The sequence below is a fragment of the Trichoplusia ni genome, chromosome 15, assembly GCF_003590095.1.
Source record: "Trichoplusia ni isolate ovarian cell line Hi5 chromosome 15, tn1, whole genome shotgun sequence".
Lineage (NCBI taxonomy): Eukaryota > Metazoa > Arthropoda > Insecta > Lepidoptera > Noctuidae > Trichoplusia > Trichoplusia ni.
In genome coordinates, this window is record NC_039492.1 from 8,219,213 (window position 1) to 8,238,357 (window position 19,145).

The window sequence follows — 19,145 nt, forward strand, 5'->3', positions numbered from 1 at the left end:
TATTACAGTGTAATTTATCATTCATTCTATCTTCGGTAGGTCAGAAACTCCGAAGGTAAAATTGTCTTCATATCATTTTCATTTTACATTTCAAATTGATGTAAAACCGATAAAGAATACTTAGATAATTATAATTAATGCCATCATAAGTTGATGAAAAGGTTCTACTAAGTCATCAAAGCAGACATTATAAATTGCTATTGGCTGATGTTCAAAAAGGTCAGAGGTTAGGTTAGATCTTATTGACAAACGAAATTATTATTTTCATTTGAGATGATCCCAAGAAATAATTTTCGTTATGGTATCGAGTTTAAATTGACTTTTGATGAAGAACAAAAATTATAAAGTGAATAACAAGTCGCAAGAGTTCGGTAAAGTGTTTAATGTAAATGCTTTACATGTTATAGTAAAACGTTATAATGTATTATAGAAGTTCATTTATATATTTTGGGGTGAAATAAGTGAAATTCACATTGATCATCTTCAGTCAGTCTCGGGAGCTCCACGAGACAGAAACATGCCTATGCTTATTATCACTAAGGTTTTTTTGGGATATAAAACAGGTATAATATTATTTGTACCAATAATAATTGATGTACAATATTGTGGCATCGGATTTAGTTGACTACTCTACTTCTTTAATATTTAACACAGTACCTACGACAGTTAAAGCGTAATTTATAGCTTACTATGAAATAAACTAGCATTGTCCTCTAGAATATCGGTTATCGTTATAAAGCATATTAATGTGTTTTGTAAGTAAAAAAGTGCCCTACGTTAACTACTAATGCCTCCAAACTCTTTGTGAAACTTAGCGTATATGTTAGATAGGTTTAATAAAGAATTGTTTAGTGGTTTTCTCGTGAAAGCGTAACAAACAGACATACATTCACATTTATAATATTTCTAAGGATTGTATTGAGGTCTACCGGTCTTTCATCGTTCTGTTATTTCTTGCATTTTGGTAAGCGCTATCGCGTTCTGGTTATTTCATTTCATGTAATTGAAAAAACGGATGCTCGAAATTATAAATAATAGATTGGCTTGATTACTTTTGGAATTACATGGAGTCATGATTACGATAAGTATGAGTTTAGTAAGCATCGGTGTCTTGAGACGATTGACAATTTGGATTTTTTCTGAGACAAGGGTTTTGTTATTGTCTATACAAAACGTTTGTCTCAGAAAAAAAAGTGTAGAAAATCGGTGAACGCTTTTCGGTAAATGTGATCTTCTAATTTGGAACGTTTACGTTATTACCAGAACCAAAACATGAGGTACAGACATTTCATATGTTAAAACAGCGCTCTGCGTCAATTAAAAAAGCAGTTAAATACAATCGTTCAGTACGAAGCATGTTCCAGCCAGATGTGTTTGACCGCGGAATAGGGCCGTTTAGGACGAGATAAAAATGAATTACGGAGATCAGAGGTAGCGAATCACAAAAAGGACTTATTCACCGGTTGATACTGATTACTAGGGGTATGATGTTGTTGGCGTTAGTGAAGCATTCTTTATATTTAGATAAGAAAGAAATATGGCTGGTGCCTCATTTGACAAAGAAAATACCAAGTGTTTATTTATTGATTCAAACCAGGAATTCAAATAAAGGGTAGACAAATGAATGTGCCGTAGGCGTGTTACTTTCTTGTGTTAAATGTGTAAGGGTAACCTTGGGATGTGTTACAAAATGTCAATCCCAACAATTTGATACGTCACTACTCACTAGTCTCATTCAGTTTCGTAACAAAAAAGTATTTTCCAGATTTCAGGGGAACGTGTCCAAACAGTTGGAATCGAATGAGGCGGAGGCGCTTGGCGCCATGAGCTAGCGAGAATGGGGGGCGAGGGGGCGGGCCGCGGCGCCGCGCGCTGGCACGTGGGCGACTCGCCCCCGCGCGCGCCCATGGGCTTCGCGGCGCCCGCGCACGATGCGCCGCTCGACCGCGGGCTGGCGCCGGCGCCCGCGCCCGCGCCCGCCGGCAACGCCGTGCTGCAGCGCACGCACTCCAGGTAAACTGCCCAGCATGAGACAGATTACCTAAAAGCCGATTTAATGATATTGTTATATAATAACATTCACGTTGAAAGAATAAGGCATAATATCGTCCGCATCATTACTCCCTTTCCTCTAAGCATGTAGGTCGATAGGCAAAATTAAAATTTTACTTACGCTCACGTGAACATAAAGAAATCTGGCGAAAGTTCACTATGCAATAAAGACGACAAATGTTAAAAAGAGCTATTTTATCGTACTCATTCAATGTACGCGAAATGCGGACCATGTAATTTCCTCGCATTCTGAATCACAAAGGATTGACTTTCCGAGCACGTTTGGGACATTCCGCATGAATGGCAACCCTCTTTAGGTATAACGTTTGATAACAATTAATAAGTAAGAATTGTGAATAAATTGAAACCGGTTACAGTTGTGATGACGAATGGGGGGTATGTTTGGAATCGACGTAATAGTCGTAGCACATGGAAGCTACGAAGTTTTCGCTACGGTGTTTTTGATATTTACTACGAAATTGTGAGATTTGGGTTATGTGCGAGTGTGGTGTATTTTGTGTCGTGTTCAGATCGATGTCGTCGCTACCGCCGGAGCCGTTCATGATGCTCCGCGCCAAGGCGCTGAGCAAGCGAGTCATCATCAACGTGGGCGGCGTGCGGCACGAGGTGCTCTGGCGCACGCTGGAGCGACTCCCGCACACGCGCCTCGGCCGGCTCAGAGACTGCAATACTCACGAAGCCATCACAGAACTTTGTGACGACTACTCACTACAAGACAACGAGTATTTTTTTGATAGGTACCTAATGCACTTTTTACATAGTGTCTATTTTATTTTTGAACCGGCTCCCGAAGTTCTTAGGTATTATCCAAAAGAAGTATCCGGTTTCCCAATTCAATTAAAAGATAATACGGATTACCCATATCAAAAAACGTACGTATTTTCACTGGTTGTTTGGAATGCATAAGTAGAAATATATGTGAGCTATTACTGACATCTCTAGCTAATTAATTTTGCCAAGTGTATCTAAGTCTGAGCCTTTTTTAATTTCAGGCACCCGAAGAGCTTTAGTTCAATACTCAACTTCTATCGGACTGGAAAGTTACATTTAGTGGACGAAATGTGTGTGTTAGCGTTTAGCGACGATCTCGAGTATTGGGGCGTAGACGAGCTGTATCTGGAGTCGTGCTGCCAGCACAAGTACCACCAGCGCAAGGAGCACGTGCACGAGGAGATGCGCAAAGAGGCGGAGAGCCTGCGCCAGCGCGAGGAGGAGGAGTTCGGGCAGGGCACCTGCGCGCAGTACCAGAAGTGGCTGTGGGACCTGCTCGAGAAGCCCACCACCAGTATCGCCGCCAGGGTAACGTATCGCGTCGCACTCGCCAGTTATAACCAGATACCAATCTTATTAACCTTACGACTTTAGCTAAGCAGCCGAGGATAGTTTAGTGTAAACCAGAGGTACCCATGGATTTAAAAGTATTTTTTACTTAATTTAGTTTTATTAGATAGATGCTTTTGTGAATTGTGAGCAAGTTTTTAGTAAGGCTCTTGAAATGTCCATGTCACCAGTAGATACTGCAAACGTAGTTAATTTTAAGATCTTAATCAAGTACTTAAGGGCACAGACTTTGTGAAGCCGTCTTCTCACTTAAGTTAGGTACACTAAGCACTGTAAGCCCACCTAGCACTATATCTGTACATCCATACATACAACATGTTCTACTAAATGTTCACTTTCATTTCACTCCTGTAAAACGTCCTTTACACTACAATTATTAAGTACCTACATATCATACTTTGGTATATTAGGTATACATTCCTGAATGTACACAAAAGGCTTGTTTCGTAATCGTACACGTATCACTTTGTGACACTTTTAAGAGATATTGACACTTTCAAATTGGAAGCTTTGAGATGCAATGCATTTAGGAAACAAGCTTGGTTCCGTATGTTTATGTATATTGATATATGTTGTGTTGTGGTGCATGAATAACATCTATCGCTGGCTCCCTTCAGTGTTGCAAGTCAGTTTCTCTCCTCGTATTTATGGAATGTGGTGTTGTGTTTCGACTGATTGTTGTAATGTGACCTCCGGCGTAACATTTGATCGCTTTTGTCGAATCTATATTGTGATGTGACATTGTTTTGTTTGAGCACCTTTCAGCTTACTTCGTAGCGATATTTTTACATCAATTTCTATTTAAATTTTCGACAACAGCGGTGCAACTTTATGCGTATGTAAGTACCAACTTAATTTAGTATATATTATATGTTTTATTTACATTTATGTACCTGTCAATAAGTACCCAAGTAAATAACTTTTATATTATCATTCTCTTACATTAAATACCTATTAATTTTGTATCTATTCACGTATCACTAAGTGAGTTAAGCAAAGAACAGCTTAATTGCCTTTAATATTATTCAATTTACTTAATCATATAGTTTAGAATACGATTTTTGCCTTTTAACTTACCGAATTGTTAACTAAATAGCTGTGGAAGCCATTTTCATTTTGTTATGATGTTAAACACAACAAATTCAAATTAAGTGACTTTTTAAATTTTTACCTATGTTAACTTATGTTAATAGTAGGTAAATATTATTTGTAATACCTACTAAGTAGTTAACACACTGCAACTGTTTTGAAAGACCTTCGAATTTTTATTTCTTTTTTTAAAGATTGTAAAATATTCTGAACTTCTTAAATAAATGTATTTTGCTTATTGACTTAAGTGCTCCACGCACCCGCTACCGTTTCAGGACTGTATATAATTTTTATTACAATAAATTTTTATAAATGTTCACAGCCGCGTCGATCGTTCTCGATAAGGAGAACTTTAAAAAAACAAAGCTTAATTGTTGTCGCAAAGTTGCAAACATGGGATGGGCTTACGCGATGTGACCAGCCGCCGCCGCGGCGGCGCCGGAGGCCGGCGTGCGGGGTGGCACGGGACAGCCGCGCGGCCGTCGGACCGCAGTCCGCCGGCCGCACGCTGCGCCCGCGCCGCCTCCCACCACGGCAAGGCGCCGCCCGCCGGCGTCCCCTCCCCGCCCGCTCCCTCCCGCTGTCCTGGCTCCCGCTCCGACCCTCTCCACCAGCGCTTCCGCTTCGTGATACTGATCCGACTAACCGAGCGATGCGGGCGATGGACGGACGAGCGTCTGCTTCGTTCCGCCTGGGCCAGGCGGAACCGCCCGATCCAGGCGCATACCGCTTCGGACGCGCGTCCGTTCACCCACACCGTTTAATATAGATTACCTACTTTACTACACCGAGACCACACAACACTACTAACATAGTCACACGAATAGATGTTATTTCTACACCAAAATTTACAAGTTACTGTTAAGACATTTGTTACATACGATATTGGCTTTGACCGTTACTGTAAATACATAATGACATGAAACCTATTATCTATACTTACTACGAGTGTTAAGTAGCCATACTACCAATGTACAAACATGTAGGAGGAGTAGTTCTGTATAAACACTGGCATTTCTCGACCGATCTGACACATATGTGGCAAACCACTAGGTACCCAGGCTTAGTTGCACAGTGTGGCAGCGCGGTGGCGACGAGCGCCGGGCGCAAGTTGCCCGCCGTTCGCCGCTCACTGGTGCGTGCTTGCAGGTCATCGCGGTCATCTCTATCCTCTTCATCGTGCTGTCCACGATAGGGCTCACTCTCAACACGATACCCCAGATGCAAGTGGTCGACGAAAAGGGCGCGCCCATGGATAACCCGCAGCTGGCCATGGTCGAAGCGGTGTGCATCACGTGGTTCACACTTGAGTACGTGCTGCGGTTCAGTGCCTCGCCGGACAAATGGAAATTCTTCAAGGGTGGACTCAACGTGATAGATTTGCTGGCTATATTGCCTTATTTTGTATCTCTCTTCTTGCTCGAAACTAATAAGAACGCCACTGATCAGTTTCAAGACGTGCGTCGAGTCGTGCAAATATTCCGTATAATGCGAATCTTACGTATCCTCAAACTCGCACGACACTCAACCGGGCTGCAGTCGCTCGGGTTCACACTCAGAAACTCTTATAAAGAGCTTGGATTGCTCATGTTGTTCCTTGCGATGGGAGTACTCATATTCTCCTCATTGGCATATTTCGCTGAGAAAGAAGAGCCGGGAACTAAATTTATTTCCATTCCGGAAACGTTTTGGTGGGCCGGCATCACCATGACCACAGTCGGATACGGTGACATTTACCCCACGACCCCGTTGGGCAAGGTCATCGGCTCAGTTTGCTGTATTTGCGGCGTGTTGGTAATTGCGTTACCCATCCCCATTATCGTCAACAATTTCGCCGAGTTTTACAAGAACCAGATGCGGCGCGAAAAGGCGCTTAAACGACGAGAGGCGCTCGAACGCGCCAAGCGCGAGGGCTCCATCGTTTCCTTCCACCATATTAACTTACGTGACGCCTTCGCCAAGAGCATGGACCTGATCGACGTCATCGTGGACACAGGTCAGTATCTCGTAGGCCACTCGCTTTGCCGCTTGTCCATGTCATGTCTCTCGCTCGTGAATGCACGTTAACTTTTCCTATCTCTCACTGTGCACGCATGCCTCCGTGCTCAAACAGTGTCTGTGTATTGGATGCATTGGATGCAATGAATGTTGATTGTGTGCACGTCGCATCGTTAGCTCTCCGGAATTGCAGACATCTTCAAATCAAATCAAACAGTTCACGATACATCGCAGCTACAGCTATGTTCACTCGTTGGTTGCGGCGAGGTGCACTCAGAGTGTTTTATTCCTTGTCTTCAGGTGACAAGTGCGTCCTCATTGAGGCGAGAGACGACGCCAGATGAGCAACTTGCCACTCTCACACAGTCGTCACCCTCGACCCCTTAATATTAAGTCCGTTACTCGGGGTCGAGTCGCGTCGCGTGTAGCTTGCGATGTGCGACGAAGACACTATAATCTAAGGTCGATTACATTGTCAGCGTAAGCCTAACGCTTCTTAGAACTAACTGACTTCTCGTGTGGACTGTCTGATGTGTGTATCCGGAGGACGCTGGTATCTGTGTACTGTTCGTGTGCAATGTGTGTTGTGTAGTTCACGCCGTTACTTTAGTCATGTTTAAATGTTTTTTCATAGTATAAATAAAAATATAATCGGGGATAAAAGTGAACAATAAGGAATGCGTCGCTACTCACAGTGGTCTGTGTCTTCAGGACACAACTTGTCGCAGGCGGACGCCACTAGCCTGGAGGGCGAGGCCCCGGCCACCACCGGCTGCTACAAACAGTACGAACACTCCATCGCCAGTAAGCTGCCACAGAACACTGATCCCGACCAGGTAATCACTCGCTCGCAACTGTTACGGGTACGTCCAACTATCATCTTGGCTAACGTAGGGTGAGTTCCAACCAGACTATAAGTAGATACTTATTTTACGTGCAAATAACTTAAAGTCTTTTCAGACATTAACGTTTTAATTTATCTCACAAGATGTTTTGCTTCAGCAATACGCCAAAAAAAAATACGCCGATACATAGTACTTTGGCTTGGGCTTTGGACGGACCCTTGTAAAGCTATTGTTTAGAAACATTACAGCATTAGGCTTACCGCTAACACTGTAGGTAACAGTTTCAGAGCAGCCCTCAGAAAGAGCGTCGATACTCGAACGAAGGCCCTGGTTCACCGGAGAAGCGCTTGCTCATAAACCCTGAACCGACACCAGTAAGATACCCTCTATGATTACGCCCTAACCTCCTAACACTCGCTGCCGACACGACAGTTATCATCGTAGAGTTGCAATAGCCGCTTGTTTGTCATAGAACTTCTAAAACGCACACAGATAAAGCCTCGTTGACCGTCGGCGACCGGCGATTGTTTGCGAATCATATCTACAAAGCGATTCAGCACTTCGTCGACGGTTTGGTCTGATTCACTACTTACTATCTAACCGAGTAGGCTGGAATACGAGAATAACTCGTTACTAATGATTTCTCTTTTTCTAGGAAAAGAAGATGGCTGACAAACAGCTTGACTTGGATCAGCTGCCTTCTGAGTTTGAATGTTGTTTTTGCACGTTCAAGGTATTAAGATACTAACGCATTTAATATGAATTCGTAGCTACCTCATTATTAATTACCTAATTATGCGATTATTTTATGATTTTGATATAATATATATGATACGTTACTAATAATAATGTGTTCATCTAGCATTAACCTGTAAGTAGGTATTTACTAACTTATTTTTTACATGACAAATATTTATTATTCGTATATTTGTTTCTTTTTTTCGGTTGTTATATTTGCAGCTACCCATTTTAATTAGGTACATAATGACACGTAAAGGTAATTAAATCATTATAGTATTAATTTTTGGTACCTTCCTAAGTAAAAATAACGACCTTAATATAACTGCACTTGCCTAGATCTTTTGAAATTTAATAAAGACATTTTGCATCCCGGAAATAATGGTACATGGTGTTAGATTTGCTTGTGTGTCGGTGTAGGGTTACAAGGAGTTTATTGACGCGGAGCAGCTGATGCCGATGTCGACGTCGGACCTGCGGCAGCCGGTGTGCGTGGAGCTGGCGTGCCTGGCGCGACACCCGGCGCCGCGCGCGCTGCCCGAGGCCACGCCCAACAGCCTCGACAGTCCAGGTACAACACCAAACTATGTGAACCTAAACAACTGTAAACAACACTCACGCTTACCGACAAACCAAATTGTTAGTGTTTTCGACTTGTATTTGACTTCGCTGATTTACTTCGACTTATTTTATCCAGTTGTTTACAGATGTTTTAATAGGATGTTTTCTAAAATGATTTTATAGATTGTTTGTCTTTTCCATTCGTGTTATCATCCTGTAGAGTACGATCTGTGGTCACTATCCCCCTTTTATGTTCACTGTTGTAATTCAATGTCCTCGCAGCACACTCACATCGTGTTCTGTAACCGTGTGCATTGTATATTTGTACTGTATTGTGTACGATTTTGAGCAGCATACACCGTATGTCTCGGTCGTATGGTCTTGTGCGGCTCCATATGCGTATTGTCTTACATTACAGATACATTTGCATCATGCCTTACGCACCCTTTTCCTTCAGAGGGCGACATCGCATGCGAGAACGACTCATCAAACTTGTATGTGAATCCTATGGACGGTAGCGGCAGCGGCGGCGCGGGAGGGGGTGGGGGCGGGGTGACCGCCGACTTTAGCGGAGTGCGCAGGAGCGCGTCTGGGGACGGGAGCGTGTTGTGTGCCAAAGGTTCACAGGGCGAAGCGTCGCCGCGCGGGTCGCGCGCCAGCCTGGCGGGCGCCGGGGAGGCGGCGGCGCCGGGCGTGGCGGCCGCCGCCTCGCGCGCCAGCCTGCCGCAGCCGCTGGACGGGGGCGCGCCGCCCGCGCCCGACGACGCCAGGCCCAAGCACAGGAAGGCGCGCTTCCAACAGGTGAGCCACCGGGCTCTCGCTGCTCACCGACACACGCTTACCGGTTTGACTGCCTGACTGCTCCCGATACTGGTTGCATCTGTGCTCCCTTCCCTGTCCGTGTTTGCATGACGTAGCGCGATCGACTAACACTTCAAGTTCTGAAGTTGCATGATTCCTATCACCGCCTCTTTTGATGGATGCTCATTTCAAGGTTCATGTGGGTAACGCGAACGTGCTCGTTTGTCCCACAGGACTGGACGGAGGAAGAGAGGAGGCCGCCGAGGGGGATAGCTACGAGAATCATTAACCACCACATACTATTTGGTTTGTCACATTTAAATATGTATCTACATGTGTACACCGCGTGGATACTTAACATGCCATTTTATAACACGAATCGAATACTACTTCAGAGGTGCTGTAGGCGGTGGGTAACTACTTGTCAACACATTTTAAATCTACGCCATGAGGCAACTTAAATATGGTACAAGTTCTCAAACAGCAACTTTTTAAAACACTTTTGATTACTTATTGCATGATAACCGCAATTTGCGACGCACAAAGCTTAATGATAAGCAGTATATTAATAAAAACATTGAAACCTCAAACAGCTTTTAAAGCCGTTTTTTATATTGTCGGCTTCTAGAACGTTAGGTACACTCGCTGTCTACGTATAAACTGGTACAAAAGTTAAACACATCAAACTATTGAGCTGGCACATCAATAGAAACAACTCAAAAACACATAACACACAAGCGCAAATATTGAAAATTAAAATTTGACAGGAGAGAGGCAAGTGGAAGAAGATTAGAAAGGCCTTTGCCCAGCAATGGGATTAAATATACTTGTCTAATTTCATTGTTTCATTGTTGTGTAACTTTGTTTTGACATAATGTGTCCTAATGTAAAACTATATAGACCCTGAAATTTCACATTCTAGGAGTCTGTAGCTTCACTCATAAAGCAGCCAAAACAATTCATAAAAACAATTATTTCCTTTTTTCAAAATTGTTAATGGAATGTTTAGGTAAGAATGGCAACAAACGCAGCGGCGGCTGGCCGCTAGAGGGCGACTCTCGTTCGCGGTCCATATTAAAGAACAAGGAGTCCCGAGGCACTGATAGCGAGCTGCTGCTCCAAGAGACCACCTCGCTCGGTGCTAATGTGAGTTAAACTTCCTCTTACTTTTAAAATCGAAATTTGTAGAGATATTTCGATTTTAAACGTAGAGTCATATACCAAAGCATATAGCAAAAATACCCAGGTAGGCAATGAACGTCGGGAAGTAAAATTATGAACGAAACTTATCGTTTCAGGGAGATTCTGGCAGCGAATCGTCGCCGATAAGATTGAAAGACTTCAAGAGGCAGAACCACAAGGGCGGCAACACCGAGAAGGACAACCTGGTGTCGTAGTGTGTAGAGGGCGCTTTATGCTTCGAGACGTCACACGGCCTGATCTCTAGCCAATCGCACGCCTCGGCCACACACGACGCGATGCGAATCAACCCTAATATTTAGAATGCAATAACATTAAAATGATATAAATAATTTTAACATATCATTGGGCGATTGTGACTGCTTGTTGAATAGATTTTCATTTCGTAGAGTTATAAATATTGTAAAAATATTACTTATTGTAATAATCGTTCATTCCAATCGAAATGTTGAAGAAACCTATTTGTTAAGTTTTTTTACGTGCAATTATTAATTGCTAATTCTAATGTAAGCGATATAGTTTGTACAGCATAGTTGATGAAAAATGAAGCAATTATTAAAATTAAACATTTTCTGAAATTGTTAAAAAGCTTTTTATCTTTCCTTGCAAATTACTAGCCAACGGATTTATTGAGAGGTCTTTAAATGAAAGTACAGTTAGTCAACAATGATATTTATTTGGAAGCTAAAATCTTGTTCTATCGTAGAGTATTAAACATAGAATTATAAAGTAAATTTTCCATTTTAACATTAGGAACGTGCTATATTATAGAAGGACAATTTAACACACAAATGTCGACCTTAACATTAGAATTTAGATTTTTTTAAGAAAATAATTCGAAACAATTATCTAAACGTCGATAATATCACAAATTACAAAATGTAATCAACTAACACGAATGCTTTTGAAACACAAATAATTTAATAATGGTCCAAATAATAATACTCAATTTTACATTAACTATTAACACGAATTTTATTAATACTTAATTAAAACGAACAAACATCGATCTGTACGAGCGATAACAAAATTAAGTTATTACAAAACTTTGGTTCGTGTGAGTACATAAATAAATACTACATACGTAAACAGGTTTGAACGCAGAAATAACTGAACCCGATGTGCCCAAAACACACGTGTTGAACGGAAAGTAGTTTGAAACTCGTATATCGGCTACCAGGTGTATATTAATTAAAAGCACTGTGAGAGAATAGGCTCCCTAAGGCTCCGTCAACATATCGTACCGAAACGCGGCGTCCACCCGGAGACGGTTCAGCTCCATGGCTTCACATATATGTATATTGTACTTATAGAAACCACACAAAACTAAACCAACTCGCTAATATTTTACTTTAATACTTCACACGACGTAACATACTGCTTACATAGGCACATGAAATAAGAGAACAGCCTTTTTTGATACATTAATTGTACGTACATAATTTATCTTAATAGTATTCTGTACATGCCTATTTAAAATACTTCGATAAAAAACTATTTACACAAACTAGTATTTTTTTTTAATTTTACCGTAAAGCCTAAAGAAAATTCGGTGAAATGGTGTCGTATTAAAGTAACATATTATGGGGTAGCGACGGCGTCACTCGCGCGGCGTGGAGGACCGCCCTGTTGGACAAGTGGCATTTGTTTAAGCGGTAACGCTAATGTAGTGAAATGAGAGGTCACGCGTTACTAGAGCGATACGATTGTCGTCAAAGCTTAAATTGTCACTTGTTCAAGGGCTCAGGTTTTGTATAGAAACGTATTGCCACGCTCCTATTGTTAGGGAGTAGCGGGCGAGTGTACGCCGCCCCGCGCCCGTGTCTCCGCGCGCGTTGCTTGTAGCCGACACTGGGACTTCCCACAAGTCGTTATTGTTACAATATATTGTTTACCGTACATTACGTCTTACATTGAACACACAGGCACCTTACTTTAGTAATCTTGGCAGTATATCATGGCACGTGACACTTTGTTGTATTTCTGCAGCACTCGATGCCGATATTAATACTTAAACGAACAACTGCTTTAATCAAATTATATTCCCGAGTGTTAAAAAAACTGAGTCAACTCTTTGTTCGTACATCATGAAAATACAATGAATTATTAAATTTAAAGCTTTGAGTAATAAAAATATCACAAATAACTTTGTCGGGTTAACAAATGAAGCCAAATTGATGTTTTTACATGGGACCAAGCTTTGTTCGTGTTCGGTGTGTTCCCTCACCGTTTACGTATTTATAAAAATATCTTAACATCATAACATCCGCGTTATGCTGTCGTTAAAGACTTGTATCAAATTTGGCTTCGCGTCAATGTATAAAAACAATAAAACAGTGCATTTCTATAAATTATATCAATTAACTAAGTGACATAAAAATATATTATCTTCCGATCAATGCACACATACTGCACTTCTACGTTTGTGGACTTTTCTATAAAACGCAGAAAATAAACCAAATTAATATGTTTCCGATCACATTTAAAGATTAATCTCACGGAATGCGTATAGTTAGACACACTTAACAAAGCAATTATTTTAACTTAACAACTAACATAGTAAAAACATAATAAACAATTCCTTTCACAAGTGCCGGTTACCTTTCCCGTTACAACTGAGGAAAAATATCGGTTGAATTGTCATTATTGTTCGACGGACTGTTCTCGACCACAACAAGTGCCGTGGCGGAGGCGACCTAGTATATCTAGTTACTGACTGATGAGACTGGTGAAGGTGTAATGAGCCGCGCGATAGAACTCTTACGGGCAGGGGGCCTGCCAGCACTGGTCACGTGCCGACCGCACGCACGCAAACGCAATCGCAATAAAATATACAATACTCGATCGGACTAGGTATTTACACGGGAATCGATTCGGACCCAACAACATTTACACAGACGTAACCAACTAAAGCACGAACTCATTGAAAAGTGGACTTTCACACACAGGTATAGTATGGTAGGTAGGTAAGTGGGCACTACCTGTGCCAGGCGATGGTGAGCGCGGTCCGCAGCTTGCCCCACAGCCACGGGTACAGGCCGCCGCCGCGCCACGCCGCGCGCGCCACGAACTTCACGTAGTCGTACAGCCCCCACGGCGCGTGACCGCCGTTCACGTAGTACACGTACGTGAACCCGTCTTTACACCGCCCCTTTATAGAGTAGTAGTACGGTAGAAACGAGTGCAGACGGAATCTGGAAAAATATTTAACCAACATTTACTTTTATTCACGAAACTATACCTACATTGGGTGATAAGCCGTTATTGGCATCACTAGAAATCTACCATCAGTTTTATCACAATCAAGTCAACGGCTTAGGCAGTTAATGGGGAATTATACATTCATGTATCTTTATCCTCACTCTAAACTCATTGCGTTCTAATTTCCATTATAATTGAAACCTTAGAACACATCATATCGCGTGCTCAGCATTAAAGCGGCTTATGTAGTGACATCTATATCTAGAAAACTGTAACTATAACTTATCGGAATTTAATTTTCTTCCATCGGTTACTTTTCTAAATTAGTCCTTCAAATTTTTGTGTTTTAGTGACAGCGGGATTGGCCGTTAAGGGTTCCCGCGGCTTAGGTACGCAAAGGTCAAAGGAAGGAACATGGCTGGATTTGAGTCATTAAAAGTCAGGCATACCCTTACGCTTAACCCAAATAGAGGAGTTATTTGATGATTTCCCAGCCAGGAAAAATATCTGTGTAACGACGTCTTTTTGTCATTTTAAAATTGCCTATTTTCCAAGCATTTCAGGTTTCTGTCACAGGTTAAACAGTGGTTTATTTTATTCTATTAAGTACGTTTTAAAACGTAGGAAACAACACATAAACATATTAAAATATTCAGGAAAACGAGATGTTTCGCAGAAATACATTAATTTGTATGCTACAAGTTATCTTTATATAAGATTGTATGCATTTTCTTTGTACAAATGAAATGTTTTACTGTAACCGTGGGTTATAGTGCTATATAAACATTTTATCTATTTATTTATTACATTCAGACGCAACAACTAGTATATAATAATTGCGCTCCACGTTAACATCTAAAAATAAGAACTAAAGCACATAACCTACTTAATAATATAGGTCATCGCAAATATGCCTGTAATTCAAGATTTCCGATAAGATATAAAATTACGTTACAGACGATATATTTTTACAACGCCTATAGTACTAGATAATATTACTCGTGATAATAAGATACCGATGTACCTATTACACGAAAATTATTTATTTATCACTTCAAATCATGCATGCAAGCAACGCATGAATGAAAGAATAAATTAAAGTTTGCACGTTTCAAATTCAAATATATTGAAACAATACATATTATTTAACTCGGTAAAATGTTTATTGAAGTCATGCAGTACCTAAAACCTATCAACACAGCAAAGTTGAATCACTTAAATACATATTTTTTTAAATAAAATTATTTCGCATTAAAGAATATAATAGTTATGTCGCGAGAGTTTTAAAATAGTTCAAGTCACTTGCACATAGACGCTCTCACTTTGTGTAGGTATCACAAAAAAGCTTGTCCTTAGCGGTGATTGAAACCGCGACACGTCGTGCACCGTGGGTATGGCGTTGTGACCTTGAGGTTGACCACTCGGCTACCATTGCAACCGAAACAAAAGAAATAGAAAACGTTAACCGTTTGCCAGCAGTTGGAAGGTGTTTCCTTCCTCAAAGTAGTTGTGAAATCATAATTACTCATTGCATAAATCGATTAAGCCCTTCAAATAATAACTCTGCCTTGTTAAACATTGCGATTGTTGGAACTTAGATATGTGTAGGTGACCTAATTTCAGAAGAAAACTTTCACTACACGTAATAGTTTCGAATTTACATTTCAGACTAATATCTCTTCATTATAGTAACTTTATACTAATAGGATAATAATAAGTCTTAGTGACAATGCCTGTGTGGTAGCGGTTTCATCTTTCATCACATGATAATGACTGTGGCTACAGTCGGATTGTAAGCTATCATGATAATGATACATTGAAACTTGGGCGTACTTATCAATTTTATCGGTATCCATCGTAGTAAAGATGACGAGGTAAAAATGATTCCTATTAACTATATAATTTTTACAATTTATTGAAAAAACGATTTATATTACTTCCAATTGATTAAGAACTAGTACTTCCATAACATAAAAACACGGTTTTAACGTTTGTATTCCACTTACTCCACATTACGACTATAAAAAAATATTCACCCATCTCATTACTAAGAATTCATTAAAGTAGATAAGACAAAAATAAGATTCAAACTTTTTGAACGAGTTCAAGTCGCTCATCAGTGGCATAATTGTTACTACAGTGCAGCAGTGGTACTACAGGTTCATAGGGTCGTGAAACTCACCTTCTATGTTCATAAAAAAGTATGGCTTCTGTGTTAGTGGTGAGCACGTGCAAGAAGATGGCTTTGACGCGGTGCTCGTGCGGCGGCTGCGGCATCGGGCCCGACAGGTGGTTGATGAGCACTTCTAGCAGCATCGTGGCCACGCCCGACCGCCGGAACGAGCGCGCTACACCTGTACATAGGGATACATGATATCACTGTACTAAACACGAATTAAAAGAACTGAGCACAGAGACACTGTCATTCTTTGCAACATATGACATAATTGTCAGAAACTGATTTAGATTACAGACTCTTGACAGAATTTCTTAAACTGATAATAGTTCAAGTAATTTTCACATGTTTAATTAATAAGCTTTTTAACCATGATCATTTGATCGACAAGAACCAATATTAACAAGTCATATATTATATCGATGTTAACTGGCATTGCATGGACTGTTCTTCAAGTTCCATTTAAAATATATGGGTCTCAAACAAAAACACAATATTTTACCTAGTGACAGTATGTATGCAACAAGTGTATCCTTTGAAGCAAACCATCTTGAGAGTATCCCTCTATCCTCAGCATTCAATTTTAAATAAGGTTTGATTTCGGCCACAATAAGACCTATTATCTCACTCTTATGTACAGCGGCTAAGGCAAAAAACCTGTCCGATGAAGTTATGTCTTCATACCATGACTGTGGGTATTCTATAGGAAACCAATCTCTGCATAGAGATCTCACCTGGAAATTTTAAATTAGGATACTTAATTTTAAAATACCTATTGTAAGCAGATAGATACCCACAGAGCAGGTCAAACATGGGAATGCTGTGTACTTACACTAACAATGTATGGTAAAGAAATGATAAATTACTATTTTGTTTTTAATTTTAAATGCAAAAACAATTGTAGCTCATTTGAGTCTAAGAAATACAGTCTTAGACTCAGAGTGTACATGTAAAGTCATTTGAATATTAGTGCAATTGTTTATTCATTACTTACATGAAATACCAAACAAAATCATTATTAGGGAAAAATAGCCACAAAATACTTACTTAGCAAACAAATGAGTAATAAATTCAAATGGTTTTGTTGTTTTTTTACCAGGAATTTCCACTTTGATAATGGTTGTGTACACAAGTTTAAATCTTAGTAATCTTTCCCTACAGAAGATACTTTTTATTTTAAAATGTAATAAATGAAACTATGTTGTGGTAGTCTTATCTTTTGAAACTGTTTTACGTTTTAAGTAAACACAATTGAGAGTCACCTTGTTCTGCCTTAAAAGTAGGTGATAATAGATCACAAACCACACATATGTGACAAAGCTTAGGTCAGTCGGTACCTAGTTAAGTCTAGTGTTAATATATACTAACCTCCTCTAGGTCATCAGGGCACAAAAAACGCAACTGAACATCTTTTAGAGAGCATTTTGCTTCCTTTGACTTCTCAATAATAACTTGGAAGCCTTCAGAAAGGTACCTGAAATCACAAATAATAATTCTACTGCACCTAACAATGCATTGAACTTTCAAAGTCATATATAAATAAAACGAAATACGAAATCGCAATAAAGCTTAAACATAGCTGTAAATTAAAACAAGCTTTTACAGCTAATAAATAACTTTATTTCGCAATAAACACTCAAACGAAATCATTACATTGGCACTTCAAAACAAATAGAGTACCTTGCCCGATCAATTGAACAATTTATCCAATTATAGAGTTCAAGGGAGACAATACAGACACACAAACAAGAGCGAAACACGAAGAATTGGATCCCGATAAATAAATAGGCAGGGTGACTCAAACTTACCAGCTGAACCCAGCCATTCGATAAACAGGCCATTAATACTGTCACTCAATAATCTTCATGAGTAAATATGTTATCACTTCCAAAAACTTTCATACTATTGCGACAGCCAAAACTATAATCACAAACCCGATAACATTTTCCTTTTGACTAAATAAATTTGATTTGTCAAAACCTTAATCGTCAATTTGACAGCTTTGACAGAAGTACATTCTGCAATTTTTGTTCAGAAATAAACTCGGAAATATTATTTCTTGTACAAATTTATGGATATGATGAAAATTTTGTATTTAATATTTCATGTAACATTATTTTTTATTGTCTCAAAAACGTTACAGTGCCTTCAGTTTAAAGGTCTTTCTTTTGATTAAAATGATTGCTTTCTAATGTTTAAAATGATAAGTAGTGTAAAACTGAAACGCCAGTAGAACTCAGGGGTACCAACTGATGTCATAAAATTAAAAACAATACAATATCCGTTTCGTCGAATTACAAGGTTTTTAACTTGTAATGCTGCTCTAAAACAATTCACTGCAATGAACGCCATGTACCAATACCATAGGTAAAGTACCTTCTAATAATTCAGGTGTATCTACCAACCACCAGCATTACCGTCGAAATTGCTACATTTTCAGCCCACAGTGGCTACAGTCCTCTATGTCGGAAGACAAGACATAGTGACTTTAGGCACTTGCAGTAAAAAGGAAAGATTGCGTTATACTAATAGTCATCTTCTAGTAATAACGAGATGTTCAAGTCAGTAAGCCATTTTTAAGTAACTAATTTGCCTTACGTGCAACAGCAGCTCATAGAACTTTACTATCATTCTGCACCTACATTTTCAAAATCTGATAGCAGATATTAACCAACATCGTTTCTGACCTATGTTTTATATGATAAACGAAAAGTACCTGAATAGGTATAAAAGCTAAGTAGATAGAGTATTATTATAATCGGAAAAATATCTTTGTATTTTTCTTTCAGATAAATACCTATTTTGATTTGTTATCCAAAGAAACCAAAGTAGGAAAATTGAAATGAAACTACTTTTACTCTCATGGTCACGGGCAGACCATGATCCCTGCAAAGGTCTCGAAACGTCGGGAAGTCTAATCTAAAATTAAACCGCGATAAAATCCGTAAAAGTAGTTTCTATTCAATGTCTAACATTCGCGTTAACCTAAGAAACCACTAAGTAGGAAAATGAGAGAAACCTACCTATTACCTTACTGGAAACTTGTTTTCGGAAGTCTTCAAAAACCCGACTGAATTTAGCTTTTTACCTACGTAGGTAGGTACTTTTGATAATGAAGACCA

General features: G+C 39.8%; 2 protein-coding genes across 3 annotated transcripts in view; one reads left to right on the forward strand and one right to left on the reverse strand.

Annotated features, from left to right (window-relative positions):
• Positions 1-12,456, forward strand: part of LOC113501356 (potassium voltage-gated channel protein Shab) — a 45,562-nt gene extending 33,106 nt beyond the window's left edge. Inside the window, exons 2-13 of one of the 2 annotated variants that reach the window (XM_026882489.1) lie at positions 1,766-2,013; positions 2,583-2,810; positions 3,066-3,372; positions 5,653-6,499; positions 7,213-7,337; positions 7,628-7,720; positions 8,002-8,079; positions 8,505-8,655; positions 9,064-9,446; positions 9,680-9,752; positions 10,456-10,592; positions 10,745-12,456. In XM_026882489.1, coding sequence (XP_026738290.1) covers positions 1,838-2,013; positions 2,583-2,810; positions 3,066-3,372; positions 5,653-6,499; positions 7,213-7,337; positions 7,628-7,720; positions 8,002-8,079; positions 8,505-8,655; positions 9,064-9,446; positions 9,680-9,752; positions 10,456-10,592; positions 10,745-10,843 — 2,697 coding nt within the window. In that variant the 5' untranslated portion in view covers positions 1,766-1,837 and the 3' untranslated portion in view covers positions 10,844-12,456. The remainder of the gene's footprint in view (positions 1-1,765; positions 2,014-2,582; positions 2,811-3,065; positions 3,373-5,652; positions 6,500-7,212; positions 7,338-7,627; positions 7,721-8,001; positions 8,080-8,504; positions 8,656-9,063; positions 9,447-9,679; positions 9,753-10,455; positions 10,593-10,744) is intronic. The other variant, XM_026882490.1, reaches the window with a different exon arrangement.
• LOC113501357 (N-alpha-acetyltransferase 60) overlaps positions 1-18,008 on the reverse strand; it is a 34,563-nt gene extending 16,555 nt beyond the window's left edge. Inside the window, exons 1-5 of the mRNA XM_026882491.1 lie at positions 17,832-18,008; positions 17,392-17,497; positions 16,526-16,757; positions 16,030-16,201; positions 13,628-13,840 (exon numbers count right to left, since the gene is read on the reverse strand). Of these exons, the coding sequence (XP_026738292.1) occupies positions 13,628-13,840; positions 16,030-16,201; positions 16,526-16,757; positions 17,392-17,497; positions 17,832-17,848 (740 nt within the window). The 5' untranslated portion in view covers positions 17,849-18,008. The remainder of the gene's footprint in view (positions 1-13,627; positions 13,841-16,029; positions 16,202-16,525; positions 16,758-17,391; positions 17,498-17,831) is intronic.
• Positions 18,009-19,145: the final 1,137 nt, after the last annotated feature.